Source organism: Ambystoma mexicanum, chromosome 5q, assembly GCF_040938575.1.
Source record: "Ambystoma mexicanum isolate Mex_15411 chromosome 5q, UKY_AmexF1_1, whole genome shotgun sequence".
NCBI classification, from domain to species: Eukaryota; Metazoa; Chordata; class Amphibia; order Caudata; family Ambystomatidae; genus Ambystoma; species Ambystoma mexicanum.
The window spans coordinates 498,708,243-498,728,320 of record NC_090933.1 but is presented as its reverse complement, the minus strand read 5'-3'; the positions used below and the strand labels follow the sequence as shown (position 1 = coordinate 498,728,320).

Sequence of the window (20,078 nt, the reverse complement as noted above, 5' to 3'; positions counted from 1 at the left end):
ATGTCCGAAAATAGTACAATGGAAAAGGAAAGTTAGTACTTGAAAAGTGGTCTTATGCGACAAGATAAAATTTTACTTTGTGCAGGTCGGAAGGGCTCACCATTGGGATAGAAGGCGTGTCATGGTTTTGTCGCTTGCAAGGGTCTGTTCTTCCATCAATGCGCTCTAAGTGAAGAAGGATATGTCAACCAACACATTTCCCAAACATAATTTCTATGGGACACTGTGGAAGTTTTCATCAAGGATCACATTTACTGACTAGAGGCGCCACAAACGGTGAAGATGAAGTATACTAAGATGAAATATTTGGCACTTGTGTTGAATCCGGTGACTATGGAAAATGGAGTAATAGAACAGTGATGTAGATAAACGGATGGAAGATAATACTTATTAATGCCAACCATCATCCTACATACCAACAAATAAATCGACGTTCACTACTCGCCTCACCAGCTGCCTGTGGAAATTGAGTTGGGATGGCGTTTGGAAGCAATTTAGGAAGAATTAGCGGTCAACCTTTTTTTGTGTACCTTGACTGGTCATACAGAGTAACTTTCTTGATCTAACAATTTATGTAACATCAAACCAACTAAGGAGTATGACATTTCGTAAAGAAACAGAGGTCAATTCAACACTTTTTGCCTCAAGCTGCCATCATAACCCAGTTATAAGAAACATATCGAAAGGTGAATTTATAAGGGCTAGAATAAACTGTTGAGACGCAGCCAATTTCAATGCGGAAAGTGACCTACTAACCAAAAGGTTTTCAAACAGAGGCTACTCTGACAAATGCATTCTGGCGGTACGAACTAAAGCAACACAAACCGCTACAAGAGTTACTTTGTTGGAGGTCAGAAAGAAAGACCCTAAAAAACAAGACGGAACAGTAAACTTTATTACAAGGTTTTGTAACAACCAGATCAGGAGATAGCTAAAGAAAAGCTGGAACCTTCTCAAATTGGACCCTAATTTAGGGAAGTTCATGAAAGACTACCCATCTATAATCTACACAAGAGCAAAGACATAGAAAAATGAGTTGTGCCCATCATATTACCAGAAACTCAAGTGAAGACGCACACAATGTGGCTCCAACCCTCCAATAAAGGGTTCAGGAAATGTGGGACTTGTTCCATGTGTCAATATGCCACCACAAGTACTGAAACATTCAAGGACTCCTATGGAACATACATTCAAATAAAAGAACAGATCAATTGCTGTTCAAAATATGTGATATACGCTATCTATCATATGTATATGTAAGCTGACTTAACATTGGAAGCACGATTCATGAACTGCGAACAAGGATTTGAGAGCATATATCTGGCATTGGTAGCCAGGACAAAAGACTATTCCTGACCGACCACTGGCAGAGAATACATCAAATGCATAACAAAAAAGACTTGAGATTTATCGGCCTTAAGAAAGTCACCCTAAATAGAACAGGAGGCAACCAGGAACAAAATTTGCGACAAGAGGAGGCCAAACTTATTTGCTTATTCAGAACAATGGATCAGGGCTTGAACTCGGATAACGAGATGGCATAATTTTTTATAATTACATCATGTTGACAGTAACACTATTTTTGGATTTGGAATGTGCTATTTCATGAAATATGTCAAACATACATATTGCAGACAAAAGGTTGTAAAAGTGCAAATTCAGTGTAAACCTGCCATAGTTGGAGCATGCACTTCTAAACACATGCAAGCTGAACCTAAACTGTGGCGCACCAATTAATGTTGGGCAAAAAATATGTTGTGCATAGATAATTCAATTTGCAAATATGGCATTAAGAGTACTTCTTAGACATGAATAGTATTGCATAGATATGGAACTGTACATTTGTTTCCTCGACATACTAAGGCAACATTGCCATAGTAAAATTATATCTCGTTAACCAGGACCAGGTAACTAAACCACATTACTATCTCGTAAACACACATAGCTCCAATTCCAAAAATAAAAATGCAGAGTACTTGCTAATGTACCGATTCCAGCTCTTATTACTAGTAAGTGAAACATAGGTTCACACTAAAAAATGCCCGCCAGTTTTTAGATTACTGCAGAAATCAAGGAAGGACGAATGCGTTGCCGGGATAACGTTTCAAAACAGGAACTAGCTTGCTGGTTCCAGCGTTAGAATCGACTGAAAGACGAAAAACCAGATACTTTGCAGGTAAGCCCTAACACATGCGTGAGACCACTGTCGCTAGCGAATGCCTTTATTCTTGCACTCAAGCTGAAATGTTGCCTCTATAAGCGTATTCCGCACAACACGAGTAGCATGCACCAATTACACGTTGCGAGCCGTATGAGCAAGCTTAGCCAAACAACTTTGACTCCTAAAATTATCGCATTCCAGACGCAATGAATGAGAATGGGAAAACTCAATATGAAACAATAATATTAATGATAGTACGCGTGATAGGGACAAGTTGCATAATAAGGAAAGCACTTTTCGGTATGAACGCTGATGCGCGGCTTAGTTAAAAATTCTTTTGGATGCATATACCAAATTTATAAGCACGGACTGTGCAGGCAATGAGATTTAGTTTATTTATGAGCAATGATGGCAAATGAAATTCACGGTCACCATTCTCACACAGGCAGGATTTAACCCTAGGACTTCCGAGTAGCTCAGACGTAATGTTAACAACCCTTGGACATCTGAAGTAAGTTAAGACAAATGTTTCGCCAATGCAACGGCCATCCCATTCACTTCTACACATTTCAAATTATTTCACAAATCCATTACTTTGTTAGTAGAAACCAACGTCAGTTATTTGAATATCTCTGTACATGCATGTTGAATGGACCAAACTTATGCCCTGTCACGTTTTACTTTTAACTGCAAGGTCCAATCTTCATTTCTGCTCATAACCCTAATTGCAAGGTACGTTAAACAAGATGGTAAATGTTTGGATCAAACCTTTGCCCTGTCATGTCCTATACTTACCCACAAGATATAACTTTCAGGTCCCTACCGCACCCTAATTTGCAAGGCACGAAAAATTAAATGTTAAAGACTTTTGGCCATTATTAGTCTAATAACAGATGACAGTGGAATATGATTCGAAACTAAACTTTTCATCCACCTACCCATCCCCTCTCTCTTTCTATTTTTTGTGCTCAATTCTTAATACTCCTCCCTTACTCCCCCCTCCCAAATCTCTGTGACAACTTTCTACTTGCATTGAAATATGTATGACTCTTGCATAATGATACAATGCTGTCATGAATAATTTAATTTGGAATGTCATTCCTCGAATATGTTTGCATTTAATGGGATATTGTTTGAACTCACTTTTTACTTTTTCATTTCCATTTTTATGGTGCACCAATTTGTTCACTTTTTGTTATGTCCTCATAGATAGATAGATTTGCCCTGATTTGAGAAAGACACAGAGGTGTCAAAACACGTGTTATCACAAAGGGCCTTTTTTCAATATTAAAAAACGTTTAACCACAATGACGGATCAGTACTTTATGACTCACGGATTCAATATGAATATGTAGTGTCTTACAATTCAATATAGCACAGTAACAGGTGTGTGAGAAACTCAGCACATGCAAGGTTTTTCAACAGAGTGGAGGAACTCAATGTCTCTGTATATTCCCACACCAATGCGACATTGAGGTTTTGTTAGAAACCACTACAAGTGAATTTGGTCGCAGGGGTCCTGTGGTTGATATCCACCAAAAAGTTCCTCAGTATAAGTATCTTATTAAATAAATATCCTTTGGGAATACATGCAAGATAGTACCCAGATCTTTGGCGTGGCTTGCAGAAGTGCAACCGAGGACCAAACATGATAGCATTCTTGAAAAGTGCTTGAGATCTGTATAAAGAAATATGAACTATTAGCACGAATAACACAGGATGAATGTGAATAAAGCAATTTGCACCAGAGATTTGTCTTTAAAGTTTAATTAGAATAAAGACAGAAAAGCTGTGTGACCTAGCCCAGTGAACTCTGTGACAACTTTATTATACAGTTGTTATACTGCACATTCTACTACAAAGCACAGTGATGAATTGTGGTAGTTATCGAGAAGAGCGTACCTGAACTAATTGCTAATGCATAAGTCTTTGAGATACATGAACATTAATATCCTGGGTACATTTTGGTTGAAATCGACATAAACGTTCATAGTAATGTTCAATGAATATAGGGAAGTAATTAGTTGACTTAGCCTTACTTTGGCGAACAGATGAGCAGATTAAGCAAGCAGAGCAACAAGTATCCGATGAACAGGTAGCTCGATGATGATATACCTAGTAGATCTCCCAGATGTTCTCAAGGTCTTTATAAAGGCTTACACAAGTGGGTGTGTATGTGAATGGATGACGTGTTCATAGACACCCACTCTGCCTCCATCCCAATGGTTCCCATCTGCCATGTGAAGCCACCCTGCCGCCTTTCCAGCGCACAGGCATAGGCCTACGAAAGTCATAGGTGCTAAATTCCATTGATACTGGACGAGTGGATGTATGGGCATGAGGTGAGCGTGAAAAGGCCAGAACAACGCAGAAGGGACACAAATGTTTGTTGATTGCAGGGCCTGGGCTTTGAAGAGGGGAGTCTGGAGACGCAGGGTCTGAGGAGGCCATGTGGACAATGGTCACTGTGCGGAAGATCCCTTTGAAGTGTACAAGGTGTTTGACAAATTGAGCGGTCACACACACCCAGCCCCTTGGAAGGGCATGGTCATAGGTGTGCGAAATGCCATTGATACTGGAACGGGGATGGATGGAGACAACGTGAGCGCAAAAGTGCACCAACCTGGGCTGGACTGGGCTTCTGGGTACTGTGCAGATTTCCCGGTGTGCCTCTGCACTCTGTGCCTATTTTGTATTTTATTTTCACATTATATAATAGGAAAAGGGTGGAGCTAGATCAAAATGCGTAGTATGGGACCACTTTGCAAATTATATCCAGTGTCTCCATTCGTTCACAGTCCACCCGGGCAGCAACCATTCTGGCATGACTCTCATAGACGATTGCGCATGTTCTTGAGTCACTGAAAAACTCAAATCTGTATTTACTCAGTTGTATTTTATTTAATTGGGTGATGTTGATGGCACCAACTAACTATAAATTGTATACTTGAAGTTGGAGTACACTATGAGAAAATCTGCTGTACTGTCCTCTGTCACTGGGAAATATGTCGTGATTGGCTGGAACGACACAGACGGGTATTACTCATTCATTGCGGTATCCAAGCCTTCCATAAAGCTACCATTTAAACGAAAGATAGGCCACCAGCCTGTACCACCTGAGAAAGAGTAACATATATATTTGAATCGAATTAACCTGATAAGTGTAGCAACCAACTTCCAAAAGTGCGTCCGAAATTCGATGGCATAGTTGGTGTTATAAAAATTAAGGCGGGAACCCTTACTGCACAAATCCGCACTATATGCGAAACAAAATAATTACACGGTATGGCAGGACCTTCGTAAGAACAGTGCTCGCGCTGAGCTGAAAGGCGGAGGCAATGGCCTCGGTAGTACAAATGACATCAGATCTAGAGTATACTTACTCGTTAGTTACTTGGATTGCACAGCCAAACTTTTCTGCAAAGTTTGTGCATAAGCACCATCATAATCCTTAACACGGAACTTGTGAGGCAGGCTGCCCTGAAGTCATGCAGCTCGGTAAAGGAAAGCCTTGGTGTGTCTTTTTCAGCTATGTCGGCCGAGCATTCAGAGTTTTCTCGGCAGCAGCAGTTCTTCACCTCGGTTGGCATGACCTTGCAACGATTGCAGGTACGCCACGTTGAAACGTCTTCCATGCGACTCGGCTGCGCACATGCTCGTGTGATTGATCTTGCAAACTATTGTCTGATTCCCCATTGTTTCGGCAGCCTTCTCTTTCCATCAGTTCCTCCTCTGAATACTCTGGTTCGTACTGGTAGGGCTGTATTGTTGACATTGTACGACAAAGATTTAACCAAAACGCAAGTAACGAGTGAAATTGGTTCTGCTACTGTAAGGAACGGTTAGCAGGGGCTTCATACTAGTAAAATGTCTCAACCAAGCAGAAACGAGACACAGCGGGATCTAAACTAAATACAGTGAAACTGTTGACTAAGAAACTAGAATGTTCCCTGATCCGAAAGGGTCTGTTTACACTTCTTGAGGAAAGCAGCGTCCTGCCTTTTCCATGGAGACACGTCAATAACTTGGAGACAGTGAACGTTGAAACGAGACATGTATTGGTGTTGTGGAAAGGGCCGTACGCGTCTGGTGATGTCAGCTTCGGGGGCTTGAGTTTTGATTTATTGCCGCGTGCGTACTTTAACTTAAGTTGATCAATCCACGGATAAGATTAGTACTAGATGGCCGCGCCCAACACGTTGTTTTCGCATGTGTAAAAGTGAAGAAAACTAAGGTAAGATGCATATGAAAAATGTTTACGATCGATCACTGTATGCTTATAACGACTTGCCCGAATGATGGGGACAATAACATTTTCCAGCGCACTATTCCTTTAATCTCTGCCCTTGCAGCAATAATGAAGCAAAAGCCACCTGCTGGTAGCTTTTATTACAGCAACTTTTGCTTCAATAGTGCTGCAGAGCATATAAGTCCTTTTATATATACAACAACATGTATTTGTGATTGCTGTGGTAAGAAAACCACTGCAATCATAAATGCAACAACGTTGTATTTATAATTGCTGCGGCTTTCGCTTTGAGTCTCCTGGGCTCCCCCAGTCCAGGGGAGCATGGGAGACTTGAAGCGAAAACCACTGCAATCATAAATACAACGTTGTTGCATTTATGATTGCAGTGGTTTTCTTTTTAAGTTTCCTGTGCTCCCCCAACTCAGGGTAGCTCGGGAAACTTGAAAAGAAAACCACAGCATTTATAAATCCAACAATGTTGATTTATAAATGCAGGTACTTTCGTTTTGAGTCTCCCGGGCTTCCCTGGCTCGGAGGAGCCCGGGAAACTTAGAAAGAAAACCACAGCAATCATAAATACAAAGCAGTTGTATTTATAATTGCTGTGGTTTTTATAGAAAAAGTAAACAATAGCACTTACTGGCAGCAGCCTTCTGGCGTTCATTCTTTGCTCTCTGCGTCTCCGGCAATGATGAAGCAAGAGCCGCTGTTATAAAAGCTACTAGCAGGTGGCTTTTGCTTCATTATTGCCGCAAGGGCAGAGGTTAACACAAGCACAGGAGGCTCGTCCATTTCACAAAATGGATTTCTCCTAGTGCTTGAAATTAAAGGGGTTTCAACATTGTTTGTGTAAAACTTTACCAAGGAACTTTATTTAAAAAGATCTTTTATATATGTTTTTTTATTATTGGCAATCTTTTAAGACAATCAAATATTTGAGCCCACTATTCCTTTAAGGGCATGAAGGGGAGCATATAAACTGAGGGTTAAGACAAAGATGAAGCACAAAGACTATAGGAGGACCTTACGGAAGCCATTTCATCAATGGATTCCAGGGCCTTTTGGCCGTTAATCTATTGGGATTCCAGGGAGTGTTTTTCATTCAAGGCAAGCAATCTTAGTGTAGCTGTGTGGAGGGCTCAGTTTGTGGTTACAATTCGGAATTAAAAGATCTCTCTCGGAACATTGGATTTGTATCGGAAGGCATTGGCTCTACAAATGACAGGGAAGGCACCAGGGAGTGATCATAGTCAAATAGGCCAATTTACGCCAAATTAGATGTTTCCCTTTTCACTGCAAATGTTATGATGCCATAACTGATTAGTGGCTCGTCCCGCCATCTTGGCGGGGGCAGAGATTGTCCCAGTCTATAAAAAGAGTTCAAGGGATGTTCCATGAAATTACTACCCAATATCATGAATAAATGACAGTTGTAAACATTTTGGAATGATTTAATCTTGTATATGAAAGGAAAAACGGTGTTGCAAATTCAATGGGCCTTCTGAATTAGGGATGGTGCTTTAGAAGAGTGCCTATATCTGACTAGTTTTCTTATGAAATATGTATTGATTGGTAAATGCACATTGGCTTCAGGCTTTGTAGACCTGTGTGCATCATTTGAGTCTATGGGGGAGAGGTGTCCTCTGGGAACCCTTGGTTAAAAAGACTAAGACTCTTTTATAGTGAAGTTCTACAGAGTCTAGATGCTTCAACAAGATACAGGAGGGTAAGATATGGTACTGGTGAACAGGTAACATAGGAACATAATATTGTGAAAGGAGTCGGGCAAGGGTGCATCCTTGCCCCCATCTTACTCAATCTCTTCTTGGATGAGGCTTTTAGATAGTTGCAAGTAATGGGACAGATGTATCTAAGATGTGGGGGAGGGATTTGAAGGGTTTAGTACTTCACATATGAGGCCACCATTCTCTCCTGGACTCAGCCCTGATTATGCTGTTTTCATGACCATTGAAAGGTATTTTGCCCATAAGGTTCTAAAACAAATGGATCAAAAATTAGTGTAGGTTCACGAAAGGCACTTGCGAGTAAAACCCTGTTGGAAGTGGAGATATTGGGAATATGTGACATGGAACAACTATTTACCTATCAATTTTACCCATTGGTAGCTTTGCCCCTGTAGGTATTAAAAGGTGCATTCATTTTCAAGTGCTAGTCCGGAGATTTCATCAGAAGCTAGGTAGTCGCTTGGGGCATGTCAAACTGAAGTTGTTACTAATGTCTTTTATGGGGCAGAACTTTGGGGCCAGTTTGGAGTAAGGTATCTCGCAGGGGCAGAAAATGGGGTTTTGAAGTCTCTACTGGTTCACATAGGATTCATCTCACCCAGTTTTTGCATGATAAGTTGGGTCTGAAGAACATAGGAACACAGACAACAGTTAGGCCAGTGCTGATGTTATGGGCGTGGGATAGACCAAAGCCTTCTGTATATAAACATTATTTTAAAAGACCTCAAGGACATGGCCTGTGGATTATGCTGGCCCCTGCTTCTTCTTATTTGGACTTGGTTTGAGAGGAATGGGCTTCTCAATCTTTTGGTTCATCCTGCGTTAATTTGTCACAAGACAGCTTGCCTGTTTTTATCTCTCTGATAGAGGCTTTGAAACATATTTGGTAGCCCTTTTTAACAGGGAATGTATGTTATGTTTAGGATTGGTGCATTCTGTCGCGCACATGTGGTGGGAACATGGCAAGGAGAAGATCCTTATGAGAATTTCTGCAAGTGTGATGGGTGATGAAGTTACTCCCCAATTCATTTTTTTTAAATTTCAGTTTACATTTATATGTACACAGAAATATTTGCGTTTAGGGAAAAATGGATGTTGCCCTTAAAGATTGAAGTGGTTATCCGGTCTAAACTAAGAGATGGGTTTGGAAGTTCATAGCATTACTTTGAATGCATTCCCAACCATTGCACACCACTAGCCTTTGCATAGCTACAAGTTGCACTAACCTTCCATCCCCACCCAAATACCTCCTACTGAGGGATTCTTTATCCTCTTGTCAGTCATCCGCAATTAAGAAGGCTCACATAATTTGCAATCCCGTGGGAATTATAGTTGATTGAAATGCAGTGTGCGTTTGAGTTGTTTTTCCTCCTTGTGGGAGAGTACTCGGAGGACCTAGCTGGAGATGGCCAGATCACCAAGGTGCCTCCTGCGCACCGAGAGACCGGCATTTGTCTGTGAACACTTAGGCTATCTAAATCGCACCTGCTCAGTGCCTTGTTCTGGCTGTAATCCACTAGCCTTGGAGGCATGACCTTTCTATTTTTTGCACTTATCCTATAAGCATTAAAGCCTCGCAAACATGCCTTTCTAGGGTGTGGATGAGCAATAGCAATGTACGGTTCGGGTTCAGTAGTGTTAGTTCTCCTTTAGCCCTGGGAGCAGAGCCCAGCTCCCAAATGACGAGCATGCCAGAAACAGCCTACATGGAATGGACAGTCCGGCAAAGATTCAATTGAACTCTTGTTCCTGTAGAAGAGTATTACTCCTAGCAATTCCAGGCCAGCCTTTAGATCGCTTAAAAAATGGCCTTTTCTAGAGCCATGGATGTCTTTTTTTGATGGGTTTTGTCAGCAGAACATCTGTTTAGTTTGGGGTCCAAGGGTTTTACATAACGAGAAAACTTGAAATATCTACGAGTAAAAGTCTGAAACACTGGTTGTTGAAAGGGAGTAGGTTAGCTGTACGTTTCCAGTTTTTCAAGCAAATCACTATTCACTGGTCTGAAGATTCAAGATACCCATGGCTTAGAGCAAAGGGAAACACTATTACTAGTAGATGTTATTGTTTAAGATTTCTTTACTGTCTGTGAATACACATGTAATTCCATTTTGTTTGCTTTTATTTTTAAATAAGAGAACTTTAATTTTACTACGCCATAGCAAACCCTACAAGTGAGACTTGTTTGCTCAGGTTCATCTCATAGTGAAGATAATCTAAAGGTATCTCCCTGCTGTACCCAACGTTCTATAAACATTTTTATTTTTGTTTTCTCTATAGGTGTTCTTTATCAATTTCCCAACTGGACTACTGTGTGGAGAACTCAGAAAAGCTTATGTGGAATTTGTGAATGTAAGCAAGTGCCCCCTTACCAAACTAAAGGTTGTTTCCAAATACCCAGAGTTCTTCACTTTTGGCAGCAATACTGCTGTCCTGACACCACTAAGCCCCTCTGCTTCAGAGAACTGTAGTGCTTACAAGACAGTTGTGACAGATTCTACCTCCGAATGCATGCCACTGTTGTCCTCTGCCTCTCCTGTAGACTTTGGGGTTGCTTCAAGAAATCAAGCAGAGGTGATAGATATTCCACTAACAGACTCTGTCCTTTCCCCTGGGGCATCCGTGCAACTGCCTCTATGGTTACGTGGACCTGATGAAGAAGGTGTTCATGAAATCAACTTTTTATTTTACTATGAAAGTACTGAAAAGCCATCAAAAATGTGGTAAGTGTTTCCTTTCTCTATTAGCTGCGTCATTGCATTTGTGACATGTTTGGAATGACTAGTTTAAAAAGAGATTGCATTAGCGTTAAGGCCAATGGTTGGTTATTGCAGTGTTCCAACAATTATTGATTTTTCTCAAATTATTTCTTTTATTTATCTTTTTCATAACATAGACAGTTAAATCAACCCCCCACCCCGTCAGAGGTATGCACTGCTTCCTTTTAGCCTCATATCATCTCACATTTTCAAAAAATGTCCAGAATCCTTTTTATGTAGGCACCTTTGTACCATATAGTCACTCTGCAAGTACTTCAGTACCGTTCCCCAATCCTGCTTAAGAGTCTCTGTCTCACTGTATGTTGTAGGTTATCCATTCCATTGAAACGAAGCTCCATACTGTCTGCAACCAATCCTGATTCATCAGGCTCTGTCTTTGTTTCCATTGTTGAGCTATCATAAGGCATGCAGCTATTATTAGGATCATAAAGGCCCTCTTCTGTTTCTTGTAGTGTGCTTTCTCTTGTGGAACCCATAGGCCACACAGCCAGATCCTTTTGCCCACATAATCTATTGCCTGAAACATTCCCCTCGTTTGTGCCTGTACATCCTTCCAAAATGGCTGCAGGATCGGGTATTCCCACGATACATGTAACCAATCTCCTACAGCCCCACATTCCCTCCAACAGCTATCCAAAACTAAGGGATACATGGTGTGAAGCCTTTTTGGGGTATAGTGCCATTGAAATAACATTTTGAGCCACAATTCCCTCACATGTATAGATGTTATTTTGGGGATTAGTCCCCATTCATAAGCCCAGTGTTCTTCTGGTATTGTTATGCTAAGTGTCTTTTCCCACTTTTTCATATATTTTCATTGAACTAAAAGTTCATTAAGGTCATTAAGGTGTTTATACAGTGTCGAGATCATTTTCCTCACGCCTGTGAAGGGCTTGATGAATGTTTTGAATGGTGTCAGCTGGCAGGGGCTGCTAATCTGATTTTTGGACCAGTAAGCCAGTGCTTCATTTGTTTGTACCAAAATCTATCCTCTTCTTTCAGTCCTATGTCCCTTACACATTCCTCAAAGGTCCGAAGGATGTGCCCCAGAAACGTATCCCAAATTTGCTTACATCCCACCAGCCCCATACCTTAAATGCCCCTTTTTCCTGGATTCCCGAATATTGGTAGGAATGGAGAGAGGTTCTCTGTCAATGCCCCCCTTCTTACTACTGACTCCCATACGATTTCACTGGCCTGAATGTTAGGATGTCTATGTGATTTGTCTAGCCACAAGAATTCCGGTAGGGGATGCCCCCGCCACTGCCCTATCCTGTCTTGCCCATATTTTCTGTCGATCATCTGCAAACCCTTCTCACCACCCGTAGTTGAGTATCTTCAAAATACCCATCCCCCCTCGATTTCTTGGCGCTGTCAAGGTGGACATTGCTATTCTTGGGGGCTTGTTTTGCCATATATATGCCGACCCCATTTTTGTGAGGAATTGGAAGAATGTCTTTGGAATCTGGATTGGGAGTTGCTGAAAATAATATAAAAGCTTGGGCAGTATTACCATCTTTGTCACTGTTAATCTCCCCAGCCAAGAAGTCGCTAGAGGGGTACCATGTCTGCAGATCAGATCTAATCTGAATAAGTAATTGTGGATAATTAGCCCTGTATAGTTGCCCCATAGTTAGTCAGTATTACTCTGAAATACGTAATCCCCTTATCCACGATCCGCAATTACGTCTGAGAGCCCAGCCTGGTTATTGACTCCGGGTCCATTGATAAGTTTAACATTTCTGATCTGCCTGTTTATTTTTAATCCCGAGACTAACCCAAAATCCTCCAGCTCTTTCATTAATGCTGGGTTCGGCTTTCCCGGGTCTGTCAGCGCACTTAGCATGTCGTCAGCAAACGCTATGGTTTTATGCTCATCCCACGCCATTTCGATCCCTCTTATTTGAGCTGTCCCACAAATTCTAGCCAATAATGGTTCTAAATAAATAGCATACAATAAGGGAAACAGCGGGCAGCCCTGCTTCGTACCCCTCCTAATCTCTATACTACCCGACACCATCCCTTTTACTGCCACTCGCATTGTTTAGAGCTGTAGTTGACTCTGATCATCTGGAGAAACCCTTTGCCAAACCCCATTTTTTCCATTGTATGGTATAAAAAGGACCATTCAACTCTGTCAAATGCCTTTTCTGCATCTAAGGCCACTAGTATTGCCGGTGTTTGCATCTTGGTGGTTCCCTCTACTAGATGGCATATTCTGCGGGTGTTATCCTGCGTTTGCCTCTCCGGGATGAACCCTGATTGGTCTTGATTTATATGTTTGGGCATTAATTGGGTTATTCTGCCTGCCAGGATCTTAGTGTAAAGTTTAGCATCCAGATTGATCAGTGCTATAGGTCTGTATGATACTGGAATTGTAGGATCTTTACCCTGTTTATGGAATACTGCCAATTTTGCCTCATTCATGGATTGTGTGATTGTGCCTTTCATTCTAAATGTATTAAATTAAGGGGTTTCGTAAGTCGTGGGGCTACGCTATCAAGATATCTTTTATAAAAGTTTGCTGAGTAGCCATCTGGGGCCGGCGCTTTACTTTTCGGAAGTGTTCTAGTCGCTGCCTTCACCTTTTCCTCTTGTCTCCCCCCTCTGAAGTCTTTTTCCTCCTCCGAAATATGAGAAAGCTTAATCTTTCCCTGGTAAATTGCCTGTTTATCCGACAGGGGATTTTGTTGTATACAATGATTGATAGTACCCTTGAAATATTTCAGCTATTGCCTCGTTTGCTGTCTCTAAGTCCCCCTTTATGTTCTGGAGTTTCATTACCCTTTGGGCTTGATTTTCTTAATTTCAAGTTGTCTAGCTCGCAGCCTATCTGCTTTATTTCCCTTCAGATGATCTTTGTTTCATATAAAGTAAGGCCATCTCTGCTTGTTTTGTACATAGAGCATCTAGTTGGCTCTGAACATGTCTCAGAGCCCTCTGCATCTTCCTATTCGGGCCTTTCATCACCTGTCCTTGTATCTCTTTCAGGTTTCCACTCGCGACTTTTTTTCCCTGTGCTACTTTGATAGCTATTAGTTGGCCTCTCAAGACTATTTTGAAGGCATCCCAGACCATCTCCGGGGAGTGTCCATGTCTCATTTTTTTCAAAGTAAAAATCTATTTATCCTGTATCGAACCTGATATTACACGATTGTGTAATAACTCAGTCGGAAATCTCCCTTTCCATAGTCCTCCCTGGGCATTGCCCGCTGTTAACTCAATGATCAGCGGGGCATGATGTGATTTTTCTCTTTTGAAGATTTTTTATTAGGGTATGGTTCAGGCACAAATATTCCACAATGTAATCTAAAACACCTTTATTGCTTGATTAACCACTAAACAAATCGGGAGTTAAATTTAAATGTAATCCTAGCCAATTCGCTGCACATTAAGGTGGAAGCAGTGTACGTTGCATTTATGGACCTTTTAACTGCCTTTAATTCAGTCAACGGGGCAAGGCTCTGACAGGTCCTATCACGGCAAGGTTTACCCGAGTACTTGATTAGGGTTTTGATGGAACTCCATAGCGATAACCGGTCCACTGTTCCGATACGGGCGTTCCCAGGGCTTATAGGCTGTGGTTTGACATTAACAGGGGAGTCCGGCGGCATGGGTGCATTTTAACACTCCTCCTGTACGCACTGCACACTAATAACTGTGGATGTTCCCCCTTTTGGCAAAAGACGAATACTAGCTTTAACCTATGCAGATGATGTGGTACTGATCGGTAGAATCCCACATTCTCTTCAAATCTTAATCAATATGTGAATTTCAAGGCCTCCTTCGATTTAAAATAAAAAAAGTGAGTGCAGCTAATTCAGTGATGGTTAGCTTCACTTTGAAAAAGAAACCAACTAGGGGAGTTGGCTATGCTATTGGGCAAGGTGATGATTCCAGAGAAAACAAGCTTTACCTATTTGGGGATGAATTTTGGAAAAATGCTGAGCGGTTTCGAGTATATAAATATTACGACCAGACAATGGCACAAAGTATAGGGTCATCAATAATTTCGGGAGTTCATATAAGTGGCAATCAGCACTGACCATAATGAGTATTTACATTGTCTGTACTAAAGCCCTGGGACTTTATGGTGTAGCACAATTTTCTAATATGTTAGATTGAAGAAAGTTGCAAAAAGAAAATAATCAACTTTAAATTAACATATCACCATCCACCAGTGTGTACAGTAAAAGTAATACATTCAAGGGTACAAGAATGAAGTAAAAAAGAAAGGAAAAGAACAGGTAAATGTGAAAAAGGTGTAGGACAGGTCAACTCGCGAAAGAAGGACCAGGCAGAGGGAATAAAGTACTTACCTCAACTCCTGTTCTCCAGCAATAGTATCTTTTATAGATGCACATGTTGTGGAACATTCCCTGTCAGGCTAGGAATCCTCGGTAACAATTGCATTTTCAAACAAATACAAGAAACTGCATTCTCTTTAGATTTCTCTTATTGTTGTTTTGGGTCTTTAATCCTTTAGTCAATAGGCAGTGCTTCCCTTTATTCCACCCCTTTACATCATCTTTAGATTATTTTAGGAAACAGTGCAAAGATGAGCCTCAAACAGGGTAGTTGCAAAGGTTGCGTGTGAGTCTTTGAAACATACCAATGCTGGAGAACTGGAGTTACAGGTAATTAACTTATTCCAGATGCTGTTGAATGGATTTCAAAGCAGTAAAAATGCATCAATATGCACATACATGTATGTAGGGACAAGGAAGATGGCTCACCTGAGGCGAACATGCTTCAAAGGGCTGCCTGTCCAACCCAGGACTCCTGTGCAGACTTCTTGGTGGTGCAGTAAATCAGGTGCAGGTATGCAGAGACCTCCACGTAGGCTCCCTGCATATGTCCAACAGTAGCACTCCTGCTAAAAGAGCAGTCGTAGGTGAGACTTCTTTCTTCAAATGTGCGTCAGGCTGGTCAGGAAGTGCCCTGTTAGCAAGTTGATGGCAGAAAGTGACGCAAACAGAAATCCATCAAGAAATCAAAAATGTAGAAAGACCCTTGCCAGTAGCAGCAGGGCAAAAGGCAAAAAATGTTGTGATGATTTTCGAAAAAATTCTTGGTACAATCAATGTATTAATTGAGTCCCCTCATAACATCTAGCGAAGTGAAGCAAGCGTTCAGCAAGCGTTCAGCAGGTGTTGCCAGGGGGCTGAAAAAGACAGACTGGACCAAGGGCGAATGCAGGTGAAAAGAGGATGCCATTTTAGGCATAAACATTGGTCCACATGAGGGCCTTGTCTTGAAAAATAAGATAAGGCGGACGTAAGGATGATCTCACATACGCTTCTCGTTGAGGTGATAGCCACCAAAAACACTGTCTTTCGTGAGACAACCCCAATGCTGGCCTTATGCATTGTTTTGAATGGGGGGTGCGGTGGCATTGATCTGGTGAGAATGACGTTCAGTTCCCAAGACGTGTCAGACTTGCATACAGGAGGAAAAGCTCAAACGTGTCCTTTCATTAATTTCTTCACAAGTCTGTGCGACTACAGCAAAGGCACCACCGTTCTTCAGCATAAATCTTTCATAGATTCAAATGCTGTTTGAATATTCCCCTTTGTCAGGCTGGGAATTCTCTGTAACATTAAGGCAGTTTACATTTAAATTTGAAACTGAGGTCACTGTAGTGTTCTCTTCATTGGATGATCTATATCCTTGCAGAGAGTAAGTCAATCGCTCTAAGGCCACAAATTGCCAGACTTTAGCCAACCATTCCTGCTTGTTTGGGACCACTCTATTTTGGGCCACCAATAGTGATGTGGCCATACTGAGAATCACATAGGCCTTCTTCTGAGCTCTAGTTGGTAATGGCTCTAGGGCGCACCCCAACATGGCTTCTGCAATGTCCTTGAATGCCTGTATGCCAAATATGCCCGACATCGCCTTTCTTACATATTCCCAGAACTTCACCAGTTTCCTGCACTCCCACCAAATGTGCCCCCATGGGCCCTGCTGGTCGCATCCTCTCCTGCATTTATCTGACACAGCTGGATAGAATTTGTGAAGACTTATTGGGGTGAGGTGCCACTGGACTATAGTCTTGATCCACATTTCCCTAATCGCACCACCCTGGTTAAGCGGTGGATGCCCGCCCACAATTGTTCCCACTGTTCCCCTTCTATTTCCCGCCCCACTGTCTTCTCCCATTGTTTCATATATGGCCATTTCTCCTTCTCTTCGCGGGACGAGAAATCTTATAAAGGTTCGCGATAATGTGAGTCTCCCATGTTGCTCGTCACATATTTCTCAATGATGGTAATATCCCTTGTTGCTGCTTTTATAAGCCCAGGATTTTTCACCCAGTACCTTAACTGGGAATATCTAAACCTCTCCCCTTCCCCCAAGCTGAAATCATTTTTACACTGTTCATATGTTTTTAACTGGCCCCCACCCCAGTTCTGTCAGGTCCCGTATCACCCGGCACCCCCCCCATGTCCCACTTCCCGAATGCTCCCTCCTCCTGCCCTGGGGAAAACTGTAGGTTCTGCAATATTGGCTTCAATCGGGATCGAAAGTTCGTCAGCCCGCCCTCTTAAACAGAACCTCTCATACCTCGCCCACCAAGGCCGTGATCCTGCTCCTGTACATATTTTTTGGCCTGTCTGTCTTCAAGCACCATAGTACCCTCTCTAGTGGTCTTCCCACCACTGCCCTATCCATGTTTGCCCATGCCTTTTCCTGGTCAGACCTGAACCACTCCCTTATCACTCTAAAATGTCGGGCGCGATGCGGGGTGAAAGTGAGGCTTGGCATCGTTTTAGTTGCTAAGCAACGCGCACAAACCTACAGGAACAGCCGGTGGCCACCTTTAAGGCCAAGCTACCCTGTTAGCCCCTGTTCGCCGCTGGCAGGCGCAAGGCGCTCGCCCCCCTCGAACCCTGCCACAGAACTTGCCTCCCACCAACATTACCTTTAATCCAGGTCTTATCAAGTGCCGAGTACCAGCTCTCATGCTCCCTCTGAAACTTACTTACAACCTCCTGATTATGCCGGCACCTACTCAGGGTAAGAAACTCAATACCAGTATACTTCCCCAACTATTTTTTTCAACCGTATTGCACCGTCAATGTATGACTGTGTGACCTGAGCATACTCACCATTTCCAAACTGTATTGTGCTGTATGGTCGCTTTCAGACCACTTTTAAACTGTGTTGTGCCGTATGGTCGCTTTCAGATCACCTCTTAAATTGTGTTGTACCTTATGGTCGCTTTCAGACCACTTTTAAATTGCGCTGTGCCTTATGGTCGCTTTCAGACCACTTTAAATTGCGCTGTGCCTTATGGTCGCTTTCAGACCACCTTTTTATATTGTGTTGTGCCTTATGGTCGCTTTCAGACCACCTTTAAATTGTGCTGTGCCTTATGGTCGCTTTCAGACCACTTTTAAATTGTGTTGTGCCTTATGGTCGCTTTCAGACCACCTTTTTATATTGTGTTGTGCCTTATGGTCGCTTTCAGACCACCTTTAAATTGTGCTGTGCCTTATGGTCGCTTTCAGACCACTTTTAAATTGTGTTGTGCCTTATGGTCGCTTTCAGACCACCTTTTATATTGTGTTATGCCTTATGGTCGCTTTCAGACCACCTTTTAAATTGTATTGTGTCTTATGGTCGCTTTCAGACCACTTTTAAATTGTATTGTGCCCTATGGTCGCTTTATGGTCGCTTTCAGACCACCTTTTATATTGTGTTGTGCCTTATGGTCGCCTTCAGACCACTCTTAAATTGCGTTGTGCCTTATGGTCGCTTTCAGACTACTCGAAACTATGTGTGCCCCATGCCCATGTCAATTTCCATGTGCCATGCCCCACTATATTGGCATTTTTAGCCACGTTTAGGACTTCCCAAGCCTGAACCCTTGCTGTAGCATATCCGCCTTACAGATACTAACAGGATCTACCAACTAGACTGATAGTACACTCGCACTTACAATCTCACCTAATACAAGCATTACCTCTTCGCTCCCACATTATGCATACCACTACCGGCGTCTCACTCCCACGTGGGACCATAGCCTGAACTCTCCTAACCCTCACCTACGGAAACTGTACTCAACCTGATAGTTGCATCTAGCCTGCCTAGTCCTAGCCACTTAAACGGCCATCGAAACTACTCCTACCGGATTACTATCCAGTCACTTAGCATGTACTCCCTAGGTTTTGCCTACAGGTCACCTTGGCTACCATTGTATATCGCCCTCCTCCTCACATTAGGAATACAACCACCTAAAATAAGCACCAAAGTTAACACTCTGAGTCTTCGCACTTATTCCATCCATCGCGCCTGCCATATCATGCTCAACATACAACAACCTAATACTGAACTTAAAATGACTCATCATCCAGATAGCACCACTCTACAAAGGCCTTGTAACACTGCAGACAGAAATCTTAGACTACGTGCTCGTTTGTCCAAACTGCATGAGCTACCAGCCAAGAAGGTTGAACTATCAAAATCCCGAAATAAATTACAATTACCCCTGAAGGGTATTGCGGAACCCACTAGGAAACAGCCCAAGCCTAACAGACCTAAAATATATAACTCCAAACAGACAACCAAAGGTAGTCACATCATCTCCAGCCCTAACTTAACCGACCACAAACCACATCTCAAAGGCGCACTTATAAATGCCAGGTCGCTAGTCGCACACGCTACAGAGATCTCAGATATCATTGTCACAGACAACTTAGACTTCTTGGCCATCTCAGAATCTTGGCTACATGATGCGGCTGGCCCAGCCTTATCACTAGCAGTCCCAGACAACTATACAATCCTACGCGCGGACAGACTTACCTCCAGAGGTGGAGGTCTAGCAATTATAGCTAAAACTAGCCTGGACATGAGGATCATCACTGCTACCAATATGCAATCCTGTGAATCCCTCACGGTCAAAATAGCCACCGCCAACTCCCAAACCCTAAACATCATCCTCATCTACAGACCACCAGGTCCTATCGGAACCTTCTCTGAGGACATCTCGACATCCCTGTCCAACAACCTAAAAAATACATCCCAAACAATAGTGCTAGGAGATTTTAATCTAGGGTACAATGACATTAAGGACACCCAATCGTCAGCGATTGCTCTGACCTTGAAAGAGCTGGGATTCTCCCAAAAAGTTAAACTAC

General features: G+C 42.3%; 1 protein-coding gene across 4 annotated transcripts in view; it reads left to right on the top strand.

The window, feature by feature from the left end:
• TRAPPC8 (trafficking protein particle complex subunit 8) overlaps positions 1-20,078 on the top strand; it is a 2,435,788-nt gene that overhangs the window by 1,907,494 nt on the left and 508,216 nt on the right. For all 4 annotated transcript variants that reach the window (XM_069620968.1, XM_069620966.1, XM_069620965.1 and 1 more), the window contains one exon: positions 10,436-10,878. In XM_069620968.1, coding sequence (XP_069477069.1) covers positions 10,436-10,878 — 443 coding nt within the window. The remainder of the gene's footprint in view (positions 1-10,435; positions 10,879-20,078) is intronic.